We start from the raw sequence: 24,285 nt of genomic DNA on the forward strand, positions 1-24,285 counted from the left end.
TGTGGTTACTGTACTAGAACACCTATATGTCAAATTGAGGAACTAAAAATTACAACTTGGTCATTGCAAAATGGCTAAGTGAAGTTAGCTAAGACAAAAGCTGAATCATTTGTTTGCAGATGTCACTTAGATTGATATTTTTTTTCTACTGTTTCTAATGACTTTGATACATTTTTAAGTTTAAGAAGTGTTTTTTAGGAGCACTGTATTTAAGTATGGTTGAATAGTGAGTCACACGCTCAAAGCCAGTAGCTAGCATTGTCCTAAAAAGACTCACACACTTACACATACATGCTGTGACAGGATGTGGTCATGGTTTGTGATAAACATCAACCCTTGACACACATTACAAGCTGCAAGGCTGATTTTGGTCAGTATGTTGGGCTGACTATAAAAACAATTTGTTTACATTCTCAATCTTCTTGCAGGTTCAGTTACACCAAACGTTTCCGTGCTCTCAGACGCTGTGTCAGTGAGGGGGGTCACCGATCTGAGCTCAATGGTGCTGAGGAAAATTTTCACCAGGTTTGTCCAAGTTCTGTAGAGCAGTGTACTTCTTTGAGATCTGTGTGCTAAACTAAACTCTGTTACCGTCAAGGCCAAACATGGGACCACGGAGCAGTGGAGAATCCTTCAGCAGCCGCCACACGAGGGTGAAGATGGGACGGCTGCTCCAATGAAGACCAGGCTCCGCAGACACACGGAACAGGAACGAGAGCGAGAGATTAGAGTCAGGCAAACGGTGCAGGAGACGAGAAGTGCTCCCACCTCACCCATAGATCCTGTGTCTCCCACCGATATCTCCCCTTATCCAAAACCAGCTCAGTGGTCGGTGGATCAAGTGTCAAGTTTTATATCCAATTTACCAGGTACTAAAAAACCTCTGTCTATCATTCTGTCTGTCTATCTATCTCTCTATCTCTCTCTGTCTATCTATCTGTCTATCTATCTATCTGTCTGTCTGTCTGTCTGTTTGTCTGTCTGTCTGTCTGTCTGTCCATATATCTGCCATTTGTCTATCCATCAATCTGTCTGTCTGTCTGTCTATCTGTCTATCTATCTATCTATCTATCTATCTATCTATCTATCTATCTATCTATCTATCTATCTATCTATCTATCTATCTATCTATCTATCTATCTATGTCTGTCTGTCTGTCTGTCTATCTATCTATCCATCTGTCCGTCTATCTATCTGTCTGTCTGTCCGCCTATCTATCTGTCTGTCCGTCTGTCTATCTGTCTGTCTATCTATCCGTCTGTCCGTCTATCTATCCGTCTATCCATCTATCTATCCGTCTGTCTGTCTATCTATCCATCTGTCCGTCTATCTATCCGTCTGTCCATCTGTCTATTAGCCAGTCTGTCTGTTAGCCAGGCTTTTCTCAAGCAAACATAAAATTTATCTTGACAAAGCAGTACTATTTTAACCCACCTCTATAATTTAAGGGTGTCAAGACATCGCAGAATCCTTCAGAGCCCAAGAGATCGATGGGCAGGCGTTGCTTCTTCTGACCGAAGACCATTTGATGAGCGCCATGAATGTCAAACTCGGCCCCGCTCTCAAAATATGCGCCCGCATCAACTCCCTGAAAGAAGGTGGAAGATAAAGAGAATGAAACCAAGACACAAAAGATGCTAGGTATATCCTTGTGGACCATAAGAGCACTTGCCAATAGAATAGAGCCATTTTGTGCACTTTAATCTTCAGAGATTTATGCGATTAATTTCATTGTTATGAGAAAGCTTACATGTATTTGCTTGAACTAAACTAGCAAAACCTTACAGTTCTTGTAAACTTAGCCTCTGTCTGAAAGCATGGTAGCAATATAATGGTCTCAGTCTGTGAGCGTTTTACAGGATGTATATGTAATCGCAGTAGGAGGGAACAGTTGGAATCTCCTTTTTTGTATAGGTAATCATGATCAGGGTCAATGATTTTATATTTTTGGCTGAGAGCAAAGGAGATCACTTCCTGTGTCAGCGCGGAAAGGTTTGACTAGAACAGAAGTGCTGTTATTGTGTGCATGTCCCATTGTATATATTTTCCTATCGTATTCCATATGTATACATGTATAACAATGCAGTGTTCTGTGTGTATAAATTTAAAAAAAAATGTTTTGTGAAGGATTTGTAATATTTAATATATTTGTCTTCTAAGGCTCTAGAAAGTACAAATGCGAATCATTCCAAGTTTATAAACATTTTTAAACAACGTTTGAGATACTGACATAAATGACATTTTGTGAAATCTCCGCAGTGGTACTGTGTAAATCAGACAGGCTGTCAAAGAATAAGACAAGAAGAAGGTACCGGAAGGCAATCGTTTTAAATCAAGGCAGTGAAAAGGTGCCTTTTTTATGAGACCTTATGAAACTACTGTAGGCATTTTGCTGAGGCAAGTTATGTAATAGATTGTGTCATCAAGTGTTGTTTCTCATTGTTACATTACATTTCTTGTGCAACTTTTGATTATTTAATTAAACCAACTACATTTTGTTAAGGAACTTTGAATTGGTCATTTATTGTACTCATTTCTTTGTTGATTTGATTTTTGTTTTTGTCCTTGTACAGGTGTATCTTCAACAGGTGGCAATGAGTTCAAAAGTTTGGGTCAGTAATTTGTTTCTTTTGATATTTTTTTGTTCAGAAATTAATCATTTTGTTCTGCAAGAATTTCAAAAGTTCTATTTATTCAGCAAAGAATCGTGGAAAAAAAATATCATGGCTTCCAGGAAAACATTAAGTACTACAACTGTTTTCAACATTAATAATAAATGTTTCTTGTGCAGCAAATCAGCATATTAGAATGATTTCTGAAGGATCATGTGACACTGAAGTAATGGCTGCTGAAAAATATGCTTTGTCATCCAGGAAAAAAAATATACATAAAATAAATAAATGCAATAAAATCTTGTTAAACAAAAGAAATCTTACTGACCCCAAACATTTGAACAGTAGTATATAAATCTGTTTTCTGTCATTTAGTAAGGGTGATTTTTCTCAAATTGGTATGAGTCATCATAAAGCCTCCAGATATGTGTCTGATGTCAAATTGGTCTTGGACAGCATAATATCATCTAACCCACTAGATGGCATTCTCACCCAAAACAGTAATTCCATATTTCCTCAGAAAGCGTCTTTTTAAAGTGTTTTAAAGTTCTGTTGTAGTTTGTGAAATATTTTACCGGTTATTTAATTTGTGAGTAAGCCTAAAAATAAAACCCTGAAAGAGAAAATGAAAGCAGAGACTTATTATCACTATAATAAATCAAAGATGTTATTCTCCAAGCTTTGAGGGACGGTGATTATGACGTATGTTGCTGTACTTTCTTCTGATTGGCTGAAAGTTATGTTGGCCACGTCCACTATAAAAAAAGTACATTTATCAATTGGACTGTTTTCAGAGCCCATTATCAAACTGTTAGTATGCTCATCTTCTCCATAATTTAGGATCAGAGATATTTAAATATTTTCAATGTTTTTCTATTAGTTTTTTTTTTTTTTACTTGAATACCATAACATCTTCTCTGCGAACACATATTCAGTCAGAATGTCCCATAGCTGTCGTCTGCTTTGTGGTTTTTTAATGAGCTGCATTGGCTGGACTGGTATTATAATAGCGACCTCAACAATTGGGTGGTGACCTGTAAATACGGCATGCACACCTGCAGGAAGATGGATGAACTGGAGACCAAGGGCTTGTGGACGGAGTGCGTCATCTCCACTGCTCTCTATCACTGCATCTCACTCAACCAGATCCTCGAGATACCAGGTGAGAAAGAGTTCAACAAATCATTATTTTATTTGCATGCATTCTTTTTTCCCCGCTTTATGGATTTTACACAAATCGCCATTTAGTTTAGTTGTTTTTTTATTATTATTTATTTAACTCTAAAATATTATCTGAGATGAAAAGTGGAATTATTAAAAAAATGTGTATTCGTGCCCTTTTTATAATGTGAATATATAAGTGTTTCATTTTTATTTTAGTTTTCTGTGTGTGCAAATTCTAGGTTGTCAGGGATGCTGAATGCATTTGTTGTTGTGTTTGTTTGAAGCTTACATCCAGACGTCTCGCGCTCTGATGGTCTCCTCCTCTCTGCTCGGTCTGCCGGCTCTGGCGCTCGTGCTGCTGGCGATGCCATGCGTCAAACTGAGCCACGAGACTGAAGACAGCAGACGCGCAGTCCTGGGGGGACTACTTATACTGTTCATATGTGAGTTATTACTGTGTTATTCATGCTTATTAGGGTCAGACCGTCAGCCTCAGGAAGAGGTGTCATTCAAATCTAAAAAAAAAAAAAGACATTTTAATGGTCATTTCTTAAAGGGGTAGTTCACCCCAAAATTAAAGCGCTGTCATTTATTCACTCAAATGTTGTTACAAAATCTGAGTCAATAATGTGATATTCGCTTTTTTTAAATGAATGAAAGTTTAAACAATATAAAATTATCAAAAAAGTTGTTTTGTGCATTAGTCTTCTGAAGTCAATATAGGATAACCTTTTTTTTTTTTTTGAGGAATAGAGGAAAAAGTCGTTATATAGTCAGTGTGTAAACCTGAGGGCTGGATCAGTCATTTATGATTTTGGATCAATCAATTAATTGAAAAGATCTACCTCACAAGAACAACTTGTATCACTACTTTACTCATGAGCTCTCATGTAAGCACCAACAGAAATTATGTTCAGTGAATGTGTCATTTACATTTTTAAGTGTACTGTCCTTTACGTAACGTTTTACTCGATTCTAAATTTGTGTATTTTATAGTTTAAAGAAGCACTTATCACTATTATAAATAAAGGTTCTTTATTCTCTTCTATGGTTTCAAGAGGAACCTTCAATCTCCATGGAACATTTCCACTGCATATAGGTTTTTATTGTGGTTAAACATGCTTCAGACTGAACATCAGAATGAATGTTCTGCCTACTAAGAAGAGATGGTTCTTTGAAAAATTGTTCAGTTAAAGGTTCTTTGGGGAACCAAAAAAGGTTCTATATGGCATCCCCATCATAGTAAACTTGGTATTTACCAAAACCCATTTAACCATTAGCACCTGAGCACCATTTCTAGAACAGCCATGGTACCATTTCCTGCAAAGGACCCCTTGATATATTACTAATGAACCTAAAATAAAAATGTGTTAAATTGTTGAAAATGTTGCAGTTCTGAGCTAAATCCTTTATGTTGTTCTCTGGTCGTTCATATCAAGCTTTCAACAATCAGGGCTGAAAATGTCCTTGACTGAAGTAACTGTAAAACATCCAGAGATTTCCTACATCCTGTTAGAGTGGGAAGAGCCAGTCATGGTCAACTGTCGACCCGTTTGTACAGGTGGCTGGTTTACATTTGGCTAGTTTGTTCTCAAATCAAGAATCCTTCTTGATTTGAAGGTGACTTCTGTCAAGCATCGTTTCTCCATTGCAGTCAAGTCAGTTTGCTATTCTCCATGATTCTGGTACTACATTATAGTGGCCTGCCTCTTGTTTTCAGCTCTGTGTGGGATGGTGTCCATGTGGTTCCCCATCGGAGTGCTTCCTGATGTCGTTCGGATTCTCTCTGTATGCTGGCTGGGTTGGTTCAGCCCTTAGTTTTTTAGGCAGTTCGGTGATGATTTGTTGCTCAAGGGGCGACGGCCCAAATCAAAATCCTGAAAACCGCTACTACTACTCAAAACACAGAGTGAAGATTTTGCAGGGACAGAGAATTCAGTGGAAACTGTTCTCTAAAACTTACAGACATTTCAACATTAAAGGCTTTGTTTGAAAAGATATCAAAGGGAAACAGTTTTCGGTTCCCTAGGCATGTTTTTTCATGTTTTTACTTTCGTAGACGTTGTGCAAATAAGCTTATTAGTTAATGCCAGCATTTAGAAAAGCATGTACACCCAGACAGACAGATAGACAGACGAACAGGAAACCTGTGTGATTAAATGACCAGATGTCATCTGCACTGTTTTCCTGATCTCCTCACAGCTTCCTGCACACAACCTCCAAGGAAATCAGCATTTGATATTTGAGAAAAAATCTCTGTAAGAGGATAACCGGTCATTTTTCTGGTCTCATATAGTTGAAGGTTGATTTACTGTGGTAATGTATTATTTTAAGCATTTTTTGGGGGTTTGAAGACATAAAACTACCATCCAGTGTTACGCATATTGTTTGTATTAATCGTCATATGTCATCTCATGTTACACAAATGTAATGAAAACATGAACTTGCAAAATATTTTTAATAGCTGATGACACAAAAAAGACACTGTGTTTGTAAAATATATTAATTTTAATATTTCATTTGAAATATATTTGTATATTCTTTCAAACATGTAACTTTTGATCTCTGTGTATAGAAATGTTATAGCTGTTTGGAAGAAATGTAAATATCTTCATGCAAACCTAAACAAGGGGGAAACCACAAGGGTAAAACATTTCTACAAATCAACATAGAAAGAATTTGATATCAACATCGCAAAATATTTAGAGAACTATTAAGCTTTCACAGGGAGCCAATCATAATATCTCCCCTTGAAATTCAAGGGAGAGCTTGAGATTTTAGATCAAACACAGCTGTGGAGAAGATGCAAGGTGAAAAGTCCACTCAATGCATCTACAGAGGATTTCTGCTCATGTCGTGACAACTTGCATGAGTTTCTGCTTTTAAGAGTCATCCTGAGTTTTTATAAGGAGAAGACAAAGGCCTTGCTTTTAGGATCTAAGTATGATGAAAAAGTGAATTTAAAACCAACACTGTAACAGCAGCTCACATGAGAAAGAAAAACTAACTCTGTTCAATATCTAAGTAAGCATATATTTGATTTAAGTAGAATAACATTAAGGAGCGGCTATTTAAAGGCACTTATGAAGCCTCAATAAAAAAAACGGTCTAAATATCCCTCCAGATAATCGCTTATCCGTCACAAGGTGCAAATGCATTTTTACAAGTACCTTTTCTAGAACATATATTTTTAAGTTCACTAAGAAATACACACAAAATGTTTTAATAATTAGAGAAACATTAAAGAACACCTTCAAATCTAGAAAATCCTTCAGTGACTGATTTTGTCAAGTGGAATGTGTTCCTGGACTGACGTTTGTTCCTCTCAAACAAGCACATACTAACATTAACCATTATTTTTTTTTCTTTTTTAACTGATTTTAATAATGGATTTGTTTAGTCATAGTTTTTGTCTTTTGACAAAAATATTGTTTAAATTCATATTGCCACGTCACACTAATTTATTAAATAAATTTGTAAAAAAAGAAATTGTTTTAAAGTAAGCATGAAATGATAATTCTTAATGATCTTCTTGTAAACAATTTATCCGTGCATCATGTTTTTTTGTTTTGCTTTTTTAATCAAATTTGGTAACATGATTTTTCCATTCACTCGGATATGTCACTATATGTCGCTTCCATTTCATTCTGACTTTAAACATTTATTATCAACAGGGTTTTTTAATTAAAATTATCTAATTTATTGTCATAATGCACATTTTGTCTTTATTACTTATTACAGTGTTGTTGCATTGACCTAGGAACATATTCTATTTGCCAAAATCATGGTCACCCAAATCCGACCTCCACTGCGACAGTAGTTTATTGTATATTGCTCACTCAGGTGAATACTCTTCATTGACCAGCTCCTCAAAGCCCTTATTGGTCCTGCCTTTGCTTCTGTAATTGTGACTGTTGGACGGTCTCTGTTCATCAAGCTGCTGGTAGTGTTTCTGATTGCCATACTCCTCAGCCGCCCAGCCCTGGTACTGTCCGTCCTCTTCGTCCTCCTGAGGAGGGAGGTCTTCATCGACATTGAAGCTGTCGTCCACCTCTGTGTCATACCTCTGGTAGGAGCTGGCGTGAGCCGCTTCCTCTCTAGCGCTGAGTTCCAGCGAGCTGTTCCACATCCCGTAGCTAAAATAGATCAGCACACCTGTAGGATGAAGAGATGAGGACAGTTAAGGGCTAGTCACACCAAGAATGATCATTCTAATTAAATTCTAATTCTATGAGAACAGAAGTGCACACCATGACTATAATATTAACAACATAAAGGAATATCTTTGGAATCACTTTCAGAACTGCAGTGTGCAGCTTATGTAGTCATCGCTATAGTTATCATTCTGGGTGTAAATGGGCCTTTACAGATGATTGGGAATATATGGAGTAGAGCTGCATGATTTTGGTACATGATACATGTTTAATCATTTTTTAAATAATAAATGAAATAATTTTTTAAAGAAAATATTTTACATTATTTATTTATAATCCAAATAAAATCAACAACAATAAAAAACAAGAAATATGACTATTTTAAGTTTTCACTGTAAAATGTATGATTTATTAAAGAAATATGAAATATTAAATCATATTTTATGATTTAGTAATAATAATGATAATAATAATCACTACTTATGCTACTACTAAATCACAAAATATTATTTCACATATTTTTATATTTTATTTAAACTATATATTTACAATCAAAATTTAAAAAAGAAAGAAAAAAACCCTATTGTAATATTTTATTTCAATATTTCAAAAAAGAAGAAAAAAATTATAATAGAGTCTTAATTTCTTAATAGTTAATTGATAATTAGTAAATAATGAGCTGCTCACTTGTAAGAACTGTTCTGTGCTTAACTTGCAACATGCACTTATATTTATTGTATTTAATCGCAGCCTTTGCAATTTAATAACCACATAGTTATAATAGGTTTTATTCTGATTAATCATGTAGCCCTAATGTTTAGCATACACAAGGTCTGGCTTACCTAGTGAGCACCACACCACAAAGCGCACCCAGGTAATGCTGGAGAGTTTGAGCATGAGGTAAATGTTCACCAGCATGGCAGCGGTGGGCACAAAGGGCACACAGGGCGCCATGTAGGGCAGCTTTTTAGGGTTCTCTGGCTGCCGGAGAATAATAATAACCAAAGTAACCATGAGGACAACTATAGTCATTATAAAAGGTAATATTGCCCACCGAGCTCCTCCTGAGAACTGGTCGAAACCATAGATGACAAGCATCCAGAGAAAGAAGGTCAAGATGAAGAAAAGGAGGACACAGGAAGTAACAGTACGTCCTGTTGCAGGAGTGGGCCTATCACCCAAGTTTGGAAGGCCCAAACGCATCCGTATAGTATAATAATGAGACCCCAAAATGCGTTTCAAGAGACTATTGGAGTCGTCCACCTCAGTGCCATTATCTCCAACACCGTAGCCAGAACTATCCGACTGGTAACCTCCAGAGTCTGATTTTTCAATCAGAGTTTCATCGTCTCCTTTGGAGGGGAGGTTCTTGGACCCACAGGGGTTGTCGGTGTACTCTTCTCCGTCAGGTGAGTTCATGTCCTTCTCACTAGCTGCCATCATTTCCTCCTTCCTCTTCCGCTCCTCCTCTTCCTCTTCAGTAAGGAAACTGGTGAAGCTGTCTCTGTCGGGCTGATATCGCAGAAGCAGCACACATACTGACACCAGTGTGTAGGCCAGCAGCGTGCCGATGGACATCATCTCGATCAGGTCCCTCAGACTCACCAGAAGAGCCAACAGAGCAGCCAGAGAGCCTGACACAGCACAGGCCAGCACAGGCGTCTCTGTGTGCGGACTCACAAAGGACAGGAACCTGGAGCACACACAAGCAAACCTGAGTTATTATAGAGAACTGAAACCAAAACCATAATAAACGTTTTTGTTACTTGAAGTAAAATCATCGTTCACTGAAATAAAATACAATTTCATTTCAGCTATTGCCAAGACAAGACACTTTAATGTACTAAAACAAATTAAACTAAAACTAATAAATTATATGAAATCTATATAGACATTATAATATAGTAATATAGAAAATTATAATATAGAAAATAATGACAAAAATAAATAATAAAATGGCTGAAACTGTAAATATTTTTTTTCTGACAAAAATTGTGATCACAATTTAAAATGTGATTTAATCATTTAAAAAAATCCATGTTTGCTGTGCTTGTTTGTAGGGCTGGCCAAAATCTTTTGATTAAAAACTACTTATACAAAAAAAAAAAATAATAATAATAATAATAATAATAATAAAACCTGCAAAAACATAAAACAAAACTAACTAAAACTAACTAAAAAACATAATTGTGAGTTTTCTGATAAAAACTGTGATGCACAATTTGAGCAACGTTTTAAAAAAAGAAATAATATACACATAATTTATATGTATATTAAAATAAATAAATAATAAATATTTCAATAACCTACAGGAAATTTACTAAAACTTACTAAAATGTAATTTAAAACATTCTAGGTTTGCTTCTTTGAGTTTTATTTTGTGACTAAAAACTATATCTGCATAAAAAAACGAATAAAAATTACAAATTACAAAAGAAAAAAAAAACTGAAAAAATATTAACAAAACCTACAATTATTAAAACTTTAGCTTAAAATTTTTTTTTTCCATTTGTGATTTAAACTTTAATAAAAAATAAATAAATAAATAAATAAATCCAGGTTTGCTTCACTTGTTTGTATAGGGCTGCACAATTTGGCCAAATCTTTGATTACAAATTACATATTTACAGTAAAAAACAACTAATAACTGTTTGAACCCATAACAAAATTACTAAAATTAAACTGAAAACAGAAAATATAAATATAAAAATATGGAACTAAAAATAGCACAAACAAACATGGGATAAAAAGTTTGTAAAACATGCATAGCATAAAAAAAGAAAACATATACACAAATACCTGAAAAGCAGACCATCTCCTGCCATGGCATAGATGACTCTGGGCATAGGGAACAGAGATCCCAGCAGGCTGACAGTGAGTCCTGCAACAGCGCCCACAGCTACAATATACTTCCCTGCCAGGAAGCCATGAACGGCAAACATCTCCATCAGCGGGGCATCGCCATCAATCCGGTTAAATGGCACCAACAGCGTCAGAATCACACTCACCTCAGACGTATAAACAGGTAAAAAGCTTATTATGTGGCAGTTTGTCACAACAATTTAAAATACATGGCATGAAATGTCCTTTAGGACACCTATTCTTAACCATAGGGCCGCGGCCCACGCTTGGGTAAAGATAGGCGCCTAGTCTATTTCTGATGCATCCCGCGTCCAAACCGCACAGCAAAAAAAAATAGAGGTAAAAAAAAAAATCATGTGCATTTCAAAATAAACACCCTGTGCAGACTCCCAATCGTATTTCACATTACTATATTCATGCGGCTAGAAATAGATGACAAGAGGTTCATCCTTAAAGTTGAAAAACGTCACATTATTATATAACACCATAGATCCTTTTTACAAGGACAGTTAAAAAAGGAAGTGGTGCAGAGTTTAACTGCAGGAGTTGCATGACTGGAATAAACATAATTAAACCGGAGAAAACATTAACATTTAGCCAACCATGTTAGATCACACAGAAATCAAGAAAAACTATTTTGGACCATAGGCTGTAGTGTTGGAAAGGGCAAATCACGTGGTCTCGCGAATCCTACCGCTGTGATCCGCCTGTACCCAGCCAGTGCTGTGCTGCACGCACTGAATTATGGCTGTTTCACACATACTCCGTCTGAAGTGCGTATGCATTGCATATTTATTTTTACGCACCCATGTTAACGGATTCCAGCGTTCACACTGCATGCGGCTGAGGTCTGTCAGTGCGTTCCAGGAGCGGTCCGTCAGTGCGCCTATATTTTTTCATTTGCACTTTATTAAAATTTTCATTTACAACTTATTGAATTTGAAAAATATTATTTTGAATTTATTTTAGCAAAACATTTTATTGTTTTTATTTATTTTATATAAATGTTATTTTTTTGTAAGTAAAATCTGTCAAATCTTACTATTTTTTTGTGTTAATATGCCTGACTTGAGCCTTTTAATTTTGTTCTTGATGCAGACTGATTTGTTCCTTGAATTGTTGTATGTTTGACATCTTGTTGTATGTGCAGGTTTATACACATGAATAATAAACTGTTAAACTGCAAGTAGATTTCATTTAGTTATTGAATACAAATCAAACCAAGGCTGAGATCAATAAACCAATACAGTGCTAATATTTGATTGGGCCCTGGGCCACTTTGTACTGTAAAATTTGGGCCCCGACATCAATAAGGTTAAGAACCCCTGCTTTAGGACACAATCTCAGTCCAGAACCTATTTCAAGGTGTGGCGATGAATGGATGCCGAAGGACGATTCATCCAATTCCATAGCACAATAAGAAAGCTCATGATGCATTTAATCTGTCTCAGGAGAGTAAAAGCAAATTGCTTTCAGATTAATATTTGAAAAAGGATGAGTAGAGGTCTTCAGCTCTAGGGATCAGAATAGGGCTTTAATAAATTACAGGCCGGCTCTGAAGTGCTTGAATGATTCACTGAATTGTTTGAATGAGCAATGTAGGCTGAACATTTTGCATATCTTGTACACCTATTTTTTCTGCAGTGCCTCTCAAGTTAGGTTACAAATGATAGAATCCATGTTTATTTTATAAATATCTTTCAGGCTATCTATAAGCTGGTATAAAAAAAGCTTTCTGAACCAAATGTATGATGATCCCTTTGAGAGGCACATGCTTCTTAAAAGGATAGTCCACCCAAAAATGAAAATTCTGTCATTAATTACTCACCCTCATGGTGTTCCTAACCCATGAGACCTTCATTTATCTTCAGAACAAAAATTAAGATAGTTCTGGTGAAATCCGAGAGCTTTCTGCATAGACAGCAACACAACTGACACGTTCAAGGCCCAGAAAGGTATTAAGGACATCATTAAAATAGTCCATGTGGCATCAGTGGCTCAACCGTAATGTTATGAAGCTACGAGAATCCTTTTTGTGTCCCTGTCTGACACATAAGAGTAGAAATTGTTGAATAAAGTTGTTATTTTTTTTCTTTGCACATAGAAATGTATTTGAACGTGTCAGGTCTGTTGCTGTCTGTGTCTCAGAAAGCTCTTGGATTTCACAGAAAGGTCTTACGAGTTTGGAACAACATGAGGGCAAGTAATTAATGACAGTATTTTACATTTTTGGTGAATTATACCTTTAAAAAAATAAAGGCCACTATATGTATTCATATTTTCGTATTACACAGATCCATTTATACTGAGTGAGAAAAGCCTTAATCATGATATTATAAATGCAACAAAAAATGTATTATTATGTCATTAAACAAAGTTAACTAATGTCTTTATCCGTTCAGTATTTGGGTAAGATAGGAGTCAGTTTACTCACAGAGACGTACGCTGTGAGACAGGTGATGAGAGACGCTGTTATGGCATATGGAATAGAAGTGTCAGGGCTCTTGGCCTCTTCTCCTGTGGTGGCGATAATATCAAAGCCAATGAAGGCATAGAAACAGGTTGCAGCTCCTTGCATAACCTAAAGAGCACATACAACATTGATCTTTATTATAGTAGAATGCTCATTTTTGCTAAACATCACATGCACTGAAGACAAAGAGTAATGCATTTACATTCTTACCCCTGACCAGCCATAGGGCAGAAACCTCCCATCCTCCCAGTTGGCTCCAGAAAGGAAAAACAGTCCAGCAAGCACCATAAAGACCCACACGGCCAGGTTAACAACATTCAACACATTATTGAAGCTCACAGAGTTTTTCACCCCAAAACCCACAATCACCGTCACCACCATAGCGATCAGCAGAGCCAGCAGGTCTGGATAAGATTCCTCTCCCTTACCTGGAATGAGGCAAACGAATGAACTGTGTGAGGAACATGAAGGATGGATAAAGACCACATCAACCACACAGGTGATTTGTTTAGTATCTGATTACTAGGAAAGACACTCACCCAGGCCATTCATTGTTCCAAGATGGTTGATCATGTAGCGGCTGATGGTGTGATTGGCTAAAGAGTCGAACATGCTGCTCAGAGCACTGGCCCCCGCTGCTGTGCCAATCAAATACTCCAAAATGAGATTCCAGCCAATGAAAAAGGCCACAAATTCTCCCACTGTGACATAACTGTACGTGTAGGCGGAGCCTGTTGTCTTAGGCACTCTCACACCAAACTCAGCATAGCAGACACCTGTGTGAAAATCACTGAGATTAGCTGTTTGACCAGTTCAGAATGCAGAAACACATTTAAAGTCAACCTCTGGAATTTTATAGATGTTAATTTAGGTCTCATCTTATCGTTTCTATGTTTTTAGTTTTTTATTAGGGATTTAATGACAAAGCTTTTACTGGCAATGTAAAATTATTTATATAATTTAATGTAGAATTTCTAATTATTATTAATAATAATATAACTTTTGTATTACTATTAAATATAGTTCCTTTTCAGGAACTCGAGCTGCGTCGAAACGCTTTTGGGGAACGTCCCTGACGAGACCGACTCTGAATATCGTGTGCAATCAGTCCATCGGAAAGGCGTGACGTCACGGGCGGGGTGACGTAGCGACCAGGAAGCTATAAAAGCACGTGCCGTGCAGCTGGCTTCAGCTTCGAATCTGTCAGCAAGCGCTCTGTGTGTGCATGTCAAAGTCTGTCCTGTTGGTCCTATTTATTGTTGTCTGTCCCTTAGCCATTAAAAGATCGCTAAAAAAGCTCAATATGCCAAAACAAAAGCAAAAGACCTAACATATGAAGGGCGATTCCAAGCCACGTTATAGATTGTGTGTTCCTCCCTGCCCTCGCTACATTACGAGTGGGGATACACACAGTTTGTGCGTGGCTTGCCTGGGATCGAAGCATGCTGAGTCGGCTCTCGAGGGGGCCGACTGCCCGCATTGTGAACGAATGCCAATGCGGACGCTTCGATCCTGCAGGGCTCTCTTCGAGAAGTGAGCCTTCGCAAGCGTTCATCGCGATGCCGGTTCCGCTTTCGCCGAGGCGAAGCCGCGCCGGCATTCGTTGGGTTCGCAGATCGATCTGCTGGAAGGTATGGAGACGGGCACGTCCTTATCTCGTACCGTTCCCACCAGATCTGCCTGATTCCGGGGTTTGGAAGCCCGAGCTTCGGCTCTTCCCCCCGAGCGTCGGGCTTGACGCTCTGCCTTTCTTTCTCCGAGGAGATTGACACGGAGGGCGTCGGCGAGCTTGTAGTTGCACAAACAAAGTTGCATAAGCACAGTATAAAACAAACAGTGTCATTACGGGCAGCGTTAGTGAGCAGCTATTTAATCTCCGACGGGATTAATATTGTTTGTGTGACTAAGCTATTCGCGCGCTGTCGAGGCAACGCGTGTATTACATCATTTTCAGTTTTGATGTGAATTTTTCCATACCCGACCGCGTGTCTGGTTATTTTAACTCCATTTAATAAGCAGGAGTTGGTTCTATCACTTCAATGTGTACTTTATCACAATCTAGACCGTGTTTACTTGTCTGATTGTTTGATTATTTTTAAATTCTGAGGAATATGACTCTGAGAAGTCAATATATCACTATATGTGTACTTTATCACAATCTAGACCGTGTTTACTTGTCTGATTGTTTGATTTCACTAAATTCTGAGGAATTTGGATTGCATTAGATTCTGAGGAATCTAATGACTGTTATCTAACTTCGAGAAGTTCAATATATCACTTCAATGTGTATTGTATCACAATCCAGACCGTATTTACTTGTCTGATTGTTTGATTTCATTAAATTCTGAGGAATATAATGACAGATATTTGACTCATGAAGTTAGATGTACTGGAGGGACTGCTGGGCGGGGGCAGCCCCCTCCGCGTACAAACAGTCACGACTACAAAGGGCAGTCCCTACTGGGGTAGAGCGGTGTCCACCTCATTACACGGTGCCCGTCTCACCTCAGTGCCCTCGGGAGGTGGGTCTGCCAACCCTGCCGGAGTTTCAGGGTGCAGCGGCCTCCAGCGAGCACTACTCAGTTATTTCCGCCCGTGAGCGTAGCGGAGCTGGGATGCTCGCCTCCCCTTCGGGGGCCTCTTATTTCAGAGATCAGTCTCGAGAGACTGATTCCCGTAGTACATTAGCTAGCAGCGTGGAAACTACTGCCAATGTATCTCAATGGGTCCTGCGCACAGTGGAAAGACAATAGTCGGCCTCCTGCAGGCTCTGGTTATGGAACAAGAAGTGAATACCCTATTAAGGAAGGAGGCCATCGAGGTGGTCCCTCCTCTAGACAGGGAATCCGGATTTTACAGCCGGTATTTCATAGTTCCAAAGAAGGATGGGGGGTTGCGTCCGATCTTAGACTTGCGTCTCCTGAACCGCTCAGTTATGTCACTGAAGTTCAAGATGCTCACTGTCAAACAGATTGTAGCTCAAATCAGATCCGAGGACTGGTTTGTCACAATAGATCTCAAGACGCATACTTCCATATCCATCCTTCCACAACACAGGAAGTTTCTGAGGTTCGCTTTTGGGGGCAAAGCCTACCAATATTGAGTACTTCCCTTTGGCCTCGCACTCTCACCCCGCACGTTCACGAAATGTGTAGATGCGGCTCTGGTATCCCTCCGTATGCAGGGCATCCGCATTCTGAACTATATCGACGATTGGTTGATTCTAGCTCAATCAGAGCAGATGGCGGTTCGACATCGAGATGTCGTCCTCGCACACATGGGGGAGCTGGGTTTGAGACTAAACGCCAAGAAGAGTGTACTTTCTCCAGTTCAGAGAACCACCTATCTAGGCGTAGTGTGGAATTCGACCACGATGCAGGCACGCTTGTCTCCTGCTCGGATCGAGTCGATCCTCACATCAGTCGAGAGAGTCAAAGAAGGCCAGTCACTCACTGTCAAACAATTTCAGAGATTGTTAGGGCTGATGGCAGCTGTGTCCAACGTGATACCTTTTGGCCTGCTGCACATGAGACCCCTACAGTGGTGGCTCAAGTCCAAGGGCTTTTCCCCGAGGGGAAATCCACTTCGAGTTATCAAGGTCACGCGGCGGTGCCTTCGTGCCTTAGACATGTGGAGGAAACCTTGGTTCTTGAATCAGGGCCCGGTGCTGGGAGTTCCTTGTCGCCGTGTAACGCTAGCGACAGATGCGTCCCTCACCGGTCGGGGTGCGGTCATGAGTGGCCACCCTGCCCGCGGTCTGTGGAGTGGTCGCCATCTAACATGGCACATCAATTGCCTAGAGATACTAGCGGTCTATCGAGCATTGAAATATTTCCTCCCAGACCTGAGAGGTCACCATGTGTTGGTGCGCACCGACAACACATCAGTGGTCTCTTATATCAATCACCAGGGGGGTCTGTGTTCGCGCCCCTTGTACAAGCTGGCACACCAGATCCTTCTGTGGTCCCAGGGCAAACTCCTCTCGATCAGAGCAGTGTATATTCCTGGGAGATTGAATGTGGGAGCAGACATACTGTCGAGACAGGGGCCGAGGCCCGGGGAATGGATGCTTCACCCCGAGGTGGTGAAGCAGATATGGAGAGTATTTGGCACAGCCCAGGTGGACCTCTTTGCGACTCAGGAGACATCGCAATGTCCCCTCTGGTTCTCTCTAGTTCATCCAGCTCCTCTGGGACTGGACGCTATGGCACAGACCTGGCCGAGGCTTCGTCTGTACGCTTTTCCCCCTATCGCTCTGCTCCCGGGAGTTCTGGCGAGAGTACGCCAGGACGGGGCCCGTCTACTACTAGTAGCCCCGTTCTGGCCGGGCCGAGTATGGTTCTCAGATCTAGTCTCGCTCCTCGACGGCTCTCTGTGGGAGATACCGATCAGGACAGACCTACTCTCACAGGCGCAGGGCACGATAATTCACCCTCGCCCGGAGTTGTGGAAGCTGTGGGTGTGGCCCCTGAGGGGGCACAGCTGTTAGCAGCTGGTCTCTCAACCGAGGTTGTTGAGACCCTACTCCAATCCAGAGCTCCCTCTACGAGGAAACTGTACGCCCTGAAGTGGAAGCTCTTCACTTCATGGTGCAGAGACCGCCAGCTTGACCCAGCAGACTGCCCAGTTGGTACAGTTCTGGAGTTTTTACAAGCCAGGCTCTCTGCGGGGTTATCCCACTCCACCTTAAAGGTTTACGTGGCGGCCATAGCTGCTTTCCACGTCCCCTTCAATGGTCAGTCAGTGGGTAGACACCCCCTAGTTACACGTTTCCTCCGCGGTGCGCTGAGGCTGAGACCTCCAGTACGATCCCGTGTTCCCCCCTGGGATTTGGTTGTGGTTCTAGAGGCTCTTTGTAAAGCTCCATTCGAGCCAATACAAGATATCTCAGATAGACATCTGACACTTAAAACTGCCCTGTTACTGGCAATCACCTCACTAAAGAGAGTTGGAGATCTTCAGGCCCTTTCGGTGGCCCCTACCTACTTAGACTTTGCCCCTGGTATGGCCAAAGCATTCTTATACCCTCGAGCGGGTTACGTTCCGAAGGTTCCCTCTGTTGCACCACAACCTATCGTACTGCAGGCCTTCTGTCCTCCTCCCTTTCGGGAGCCAGACCAAGAGAAGCTAAACTGTATGTCCACAGAGCTGCCAACGCATACGTCCACAGAGCTGCCCTGTGGAGAAAATCAGACCAATTGCTTGTTTGCTATGGTCCTTCTAACAAGGGTTCTCCTGCCACCAAGCAGACCCCTTAGTCGTTGGATAGTCGAGGCTATCAACGTCTCCTATGAGTCCTCTGGTCTTCCCCCTCCTTTGGGGGCCAAGGCTCACTCTACTCGGAGTATGGCGGCCTCCAAGGCCTTCTCAGCAGGTGTGTCCCTCTTGGACATCTGCAATGCTGCGGGGTGGTCCATGCCCTCCACATTTGTCCGATTTTACGATCTTGACATGCGAGCCACGCCGGGCTTTTCTGTTCTCTCGTCTTAGCTATGCTCTTTTGACTACACACTAGGCAGGGATTTGGAAGTCTGGCAGCGTGGGCACATCGTTCCCCAAAAGCGTTTCGACGCAGCTCGAGTTCCTGAAAAGGAACGTCTCAAGGTTACGTATGTAACCCTAGTTCCTTGAAGGAATGAGACGCTGCGTCGCAGAGCCATACTCCCGGCACCCCTGCCGGCGCTTGCTTCCCTACTCGAAGCTGAAGCCAGCTGCACAGCACGTGCTTTTATAGCTTCCTGGTCGCTACGTCACCCCGCCCGTGACGTCACGCCTTTCCGATGGACTGATTGCACACGATATTCAGAGTCGGTCTCGTCAGGGACGTTCCCCAAAAGCGTTTCGACACAGCGTCTCGTTCCTTCAAGGAACTAGGGTTACATACGTAACCTTGAGACGTTATGTTTATATACAGTCTTACAGTTTTATTTTTCAGTTTATTAGGAAAAAGTAATTTATTAAAGTTTACAGTGTTTAAAGTTTTATTGGCAATGTAAAAGTATTTATAATTATAATGTATGTAGAAATTATTATTGTTATTAGAAATAATAATACAAATTATAATATGCTTAAACATTTCAATATAGTCTTATGTTTTAATTTTTTTTTAATTATTCACATTCATAATTTATGCAGAAAAATATTATTATTAAAAATAATAATAATGTTTATTAATGTTTAAAAATAACATAGTCTTATGTTTTTATTTTCTGTTTATTAGGAAAATAATTGTGGGAATATGGTATATTTATATAATTTTCTTTATTTTTAAAATTTATTGAACAATTTTTTTATTGGCATCACGGTGAAAACTTGGCCTGTGTTTAAAATTCAATAATAAATTCACCATTCTGTTATTTCTTTTTGTATTATTATTATTTTATTTTATTACTCTAATTCAGTTCATTCAGACTGAGTATTATTGCTGTGATTTTGTGAACTTTAGATTTAAATTTGAATAATTTGATTTGAATAATTTCATCTAAATAAAGTATAGAAAACACGGCACATCTGGCCATGATTACAGACAGGTGGGGTTATCTCACAGCCTTTAAGACATGAATAAAAAGAAAGAAAAAAATTATATATATATATATATATATATATATATATATATATATATATATATATATGCACAGTATACTGTATATAAAACATGCAATTTTCAAGCTAACTGGACAGATAAGAGGCCTATTTATGTTATAACATCAGCAGTGATTTCTAAATTCAAATGCAAACTGTTCATAAATTAAAAGTCATAAATTCTCACCTGACAGAATGGATGCCACAGCTGCAATGATGAAGGACAAGATCACTCCAGGTCCTGCCATTTCCTTAGCCACAAGCCCAGCGACCACATACATGCCAGTGCCCACGCAGCTGCCCACCCCGAGTGACACAAGATCCACCGTAGTGAGCACACGGGCGAGCCTGGTGCCGTGCAGGTCATCTGAGCCCTCCTGCATGGAGTCCACAGGTTTAGTGCGCAGGATTCGCGAGTGGAGTCCATACCAGGATGACTCCCACTCAATTCTCCTGGGGTCCAGTTTAGCAAAGACAGCGCTCATCCTCCAGCACAGGAAGACTTGAATAAAAGAAGGGGGAGGTTTGTCCTCAGTGTCTCGTTCCAGGTGTTTCCTCTAAACTTGTCTTGTATGAGTGTCTCCTGCTTTATTCTTTGTTCCCTCCTCTCTCTCTCTCTCTCTCTCTCTCTCTCACACACACACACACACACACACACACACACACACACACAGTCTCAGAGAGGATCCATGATCTGATCAATCATCATAGTGCTCTATACAAAATCCGCAATGACATCCTAAAAAAAGAGCATGTTATTTGCATATTATCCACAGATAATGAAACATAATCAACTCAGACAAAACATCAGGCTAGGTTTAATACTGCAGAGCAACATGTTACAATAGTCAAACAATAGGATGTGTTCCTTCATTCACTTAGGTGAAATGTTGCTATGGTGGCACATCTCATTAAACTTGCAGATTAGCATATGGAGAGCATCAGATATCCAGCGGACATTGATATACTAAAAGAGAAAACAATGTGAATAGAATGGCATATTTCAACCTGAAGAAACAGTACTGAGATCTGTAAATGGAACCAGATTGGTGCTTTATGATATAAAGGTTGATTTAACATTGACAGTTTTTTGGAACAGATAAACTGTAAGAACAATAATTGCAAATGTATATTCTATATACATATAGCCTTACTAAAGAAACTTTATATGTATCATATTACTAACTAGATTAATAGATAAAACTATATTAACAATAAATATTAATATAATATAAAACAGTATACTTACTGTATTATTATCTATTATATATGTTTAAAATATTATATTTAAGATCATGTTATTTTGAACATTTCTGTCAGAATTGAAAATTCCTGAATATTTAGCATATTTCATCCATTCATTATACATAAAACAATGGCAACAGTCTTACTAAAACAAAACAATATTAATACTGTATGTATTATGTAAAAAAAAAATTGTCTTACATTTTTATATTAAATTAATGACCCCCTCCTGCTTTGAAAATTTATGCCAATAACTTATTTCAGCCTAAATTCTATATATTTTAATGCATTTTAAGATCGGGTGTATTTTAGTATCACTGAGACACTATTATAGTTTTTGTTACAATTTTGAATTCACGTTTCTTTTTTATATTTTCTGCCTCCATGTTATTTTAGTTTGAAGGTTTAATAATTTTGTGATGCCTTTTTGCCATTTTTCTTAGATTCTGTTCTTTTAAAATTTGCCAATATAGTTTTTATTCATTTTTATTTCAGTTTTAGTTATGGTTATTGTAGTAATTCAAGTTAATTTGAAAGAATTAATTTTCTTAATTGTGGTAATTCTGAGCATCATTTCACTATATTTTCTTTGGCCTGTCTGCATGAGGCCTATGTATGAACTGTCATCTTCTATGTCAGTCTCCATCTGCTTCAATCCACTATGTTCCTCACGGCTTTCTTTTGTTTTTCCCTTCACAGATAGCATCACCACACAGTGCTATCTTGTTTCCTTCAATCTAATGCAGGCCTGCCGTTCACCGAGACAAGCTGCAGTTGCCGTCACAGACCCAAGATCTGCTGGATCCGCCTGTTGGTAATTACCAGTCCCACTGCTCTGTCAGTGCCTGCGGGCTCTGTTTCATACAACCTGACAATATCTCATCTGTTATCAAAACAGTGTGAACTGAAGCACGGCCGACAGCGATTTACCAGATGATGTCAGATACAGAGGGAAGTTATATCCGCATTATCTTTGTATAAGAGCAAGACACCAGTTATCAAACACTCTCAGGTGTCTCCATAATAGTGCCGTATTATAGACATTGTAATTATATTGAGACTGAATAACCAATTAACTTTTCTGTTTCTCATTTCACCTGCCTGAATTAAGTAAATAGCTGGAAATGGAAAATAATTTAAGTATTAAACAAGTGAGAAAATCAAGCATTCCAGGTCACAGAAGACAGATATGACCTTTCCAGTCAGCAATTCTGAATACAAATAAGCTATGATATTTCAAATATACAAAGTAATAATATGTGCACAGTAAATAATCTTCACAATTTATAGCCAAATATTTAAGATAAAGGCCGGTTCTCATCTTCTGTGTGTTGAAATGATTCATGAAGTCTTAGAAAGGATCTCTGATTACATTTGCTCCTGAAAAAAGGACTGATGTCATCAGACTCAAGAGCAAGGGATAGGAAACAGATTATAAGGAAGAGAGATGAATGGCATCAAGAGAGAAGCCAGACATCGCCCATGTTAACATATAAAAACTATTTAAAAAGCAGCACAGTAAAATGCAAAAATGATGTTACCATCAGAAGTGAAAATTTGTGGTTTTGAGATGTCATCCTGGGTGTGAACAGGACTTTAGTATGAACGCTACAGACGAAAAACAGTGTAGACTTAAAAGGTCATTTACAATGAACAGCAGATTCTTTTTTTTTTTTAATGGACAAAAGCTATTGGCCAATTTTACAGCATTTTACTGGGTTTATTAAAGTGACTAATGACTATTATAACAATGCAGATTTTAAGAAACAGGCCATATAAAGTGAGCACTGTTAGGGCAGATATGCATGAGCAGCTAGGTTATTAAATATTTGTTAGAAAGAAATAACCAACGATAACGCAGTGTGTAAATATAATGCAAGAAATGAGACCAAGTGTGATCCAGTATGTAAATATTGATGATAGTAATGGATGTCAGTAAGAATTTAATTTATGACCAGTGTCAAATGTCAATCCCGAGAGATTTTGAAACTTAAATCTTTAGATTTCTTAAAGCTTGTAAAAGGCTCGAATTATGCACAAAACCCTTACATATATATATTAAGCATCTGAACAGTGCTGCCTTGTAAACACTGAAATTAAATTGGTTTATCCTTACAATTTTTTCAGCACCTTTGTCAGTACATAATGTGACAACATGCAATTATGTTTCTAATAACGAGAAAGAATGCTATACTATCCTCAATAGTTTATTAGAATAAACACTGGAATAGTGCACTTAAACTTTATATTTAACATCAGCATTTTACTCCAAAGAAATCCCCACATTTTGCACTTGTCTCCTGCATTTAATCCAAATACATGTAGTATATGCATAATTAAATTGGAATTCAATAAGTCAATTAAATTGCGCAACTGGTAACCTTTCCATATATAAAATTGATGAGGATCTTCTGTGGTTTGTCAAGGGAGAGCTGAGTGTTAAATTAAGCAGTGCTATTCTGAGCTGAGCCATAAAAAAAAATTGCTATTAAAACAGACATAGAAAATAAATTTTTCTCCAACCTGAGCCAAAGTAAAGCCTGCAACTGCTCTGTCCACTCTGGTTAAAACAAATAGCTCTGCAAAACAGAAATAGAAGTGTCCAGTTTCAAATTGAAAACATTTTTCCTTGGCAGAAAAGGAGCAAAAACTCACCAGTGGGGATTTTACACTCTATTCTCAATTATGTCCAGCGGTTATAGGAGAAATCCAGGCAAAGCTTCTAGAGACGGCAGGGGACCTAATGCTGAGACATTGTGAATTATTTAGGCTTTTCTCCTTGTGATCAGAGGAGAGTTCATTATTAAAAGATGTGTTCGCCATTCAACAGCTGCCTAGGATGGAGCTTCCTGGACTGTTTTAGACTGTCATACTCTGTTAGGTAGATGTAGGCTACATACTTTACATTCCCCTGGTGAGACTGATGATATGGATTAAACAAAGAGTTTGAATCCTACAGTCTACTTTACCAGGAAAAATACTAAAGATAAATTCCAATGTGGGTCATTAATGTTTGCAAACGTGCAATATGATTCACAAAGAAGCAAACAGGAGATCTTTTCTCCTAAGGCTTAAAAATATACTGTAATTACTGTCATAATCAGAAAACAGACAGCCTGTATAGTATATAGTTAACCAAATAACCTTGTTGCAGTCTGAGAGTTAAACAAGATCACTGACAAACTCAGCTGGT

At 38.8% G+C, this 24,285-nt stretch overlaps 2 protein-coding genes and 1 pseudogene across 6 annotated transcripts in view; 2 read left to right on the forward strand and 1 right to left on the reverse strand.

The window, feature by feature from the left end:
* The window catches only part of si:ch211-230g15.5 (polyhomeotic-like protein 3), a 28,790-nt gene extending 26,284 nt beyond the window's left edge, over positions 1–2,506 (forward strand). For all 5 annotated transcript variants that reach the window (XM_059524847.1, XM_059524848.1, XM_059524845.1 and 2 more), the window contains 3 exons: positions 429–525; positions 599–869; positions 1,449–2,506. In XM_059524847.1, coding sequence (XP_059380830.1) covers positions 429–525; positions 599–869; positions 1,449–1,609 — 529 coding nt within the window. In that variant the 3' untranslated portion in view covers positions 1,610–2,506. The remainder of the gene's footprint in view (positions 1–428; positions 526–598; positions 870–1,448) is intronic.
* An 898-nt stretch (positions 2,507–3,404) lies between these two features.
* On the forward strand, positions 3,405–5,600 carry LOC132116187 (claudin-11-like; annotated as a pseudogene).
* Positions 5,601–6,120: 520 nt separating this feature from the next.
* slc7a14b (solute carrier family 7 member 14b) lies at positions 6,121–20,433 on the reverse strand. The gene is made up of 7 exons (XM_059524858.1): positions 20,035–20,433; positions 13,805–14,041; positions 13,476–13,693; positions 13,227–13,373; positions 10,730–10,938; positions 8,773–9,623; positions 6,121–7,931 (listed from the first exon to the last, which is right to left on the reverse strand). Exons 1-7 carry the CDS (start codon positions 20,330–20,332, stop codon positions 7,612–7,614), a joined length of 2,280 nt encoding a protein of 759 aa, XP_059380841.1. The 5' UTR covers positions 20,333–20,433; the 3' UTR covers positions 6,121–7,611.
* Between the last annotated feature and the right edge of the window lie 3,852 nt (positions 20,434–24,285).

The sequence above is a fragment of the Carassius carassius genome, chromosome 35, assembly GCF_963082965.1.
Source record: "Carassius carassius chromosome 35, fCarCar2.1, whole genome shotgun sequence".
Taxonomy (NCBI): domain Eukaryota; kingdom Metazoa; phylum Chordata; class Actinopteri; order Cypriniformes; family Cyprinidae; genus Carassius; species Carassius carassius.

Bases quoted from the DNA above. Each gene is read 5' to 3' on its own strand.
- slc7a14b (XM_059524858.1), bottom strand. From the start codon at position 20,332: ATGAGCGCTGTCTTTGCTAAACTGGACCCCAGGAGAATTGAGTGGGAG. The intron at 10,939-13,226 runs GTGAGTAAACTG...TATACGTCTGAG, and splicing joins GTCTCACAGCGTACGTCTCT to GTGAGTGTGATTCTGACGCT. The intron at 7,932-8,772 runs GTAAGCCAGACC...TTCATCCTACAG, and splicing joins TGTGGTGTGGTGCTCACTAG to GTGTGCTGATCTATTTTAGC.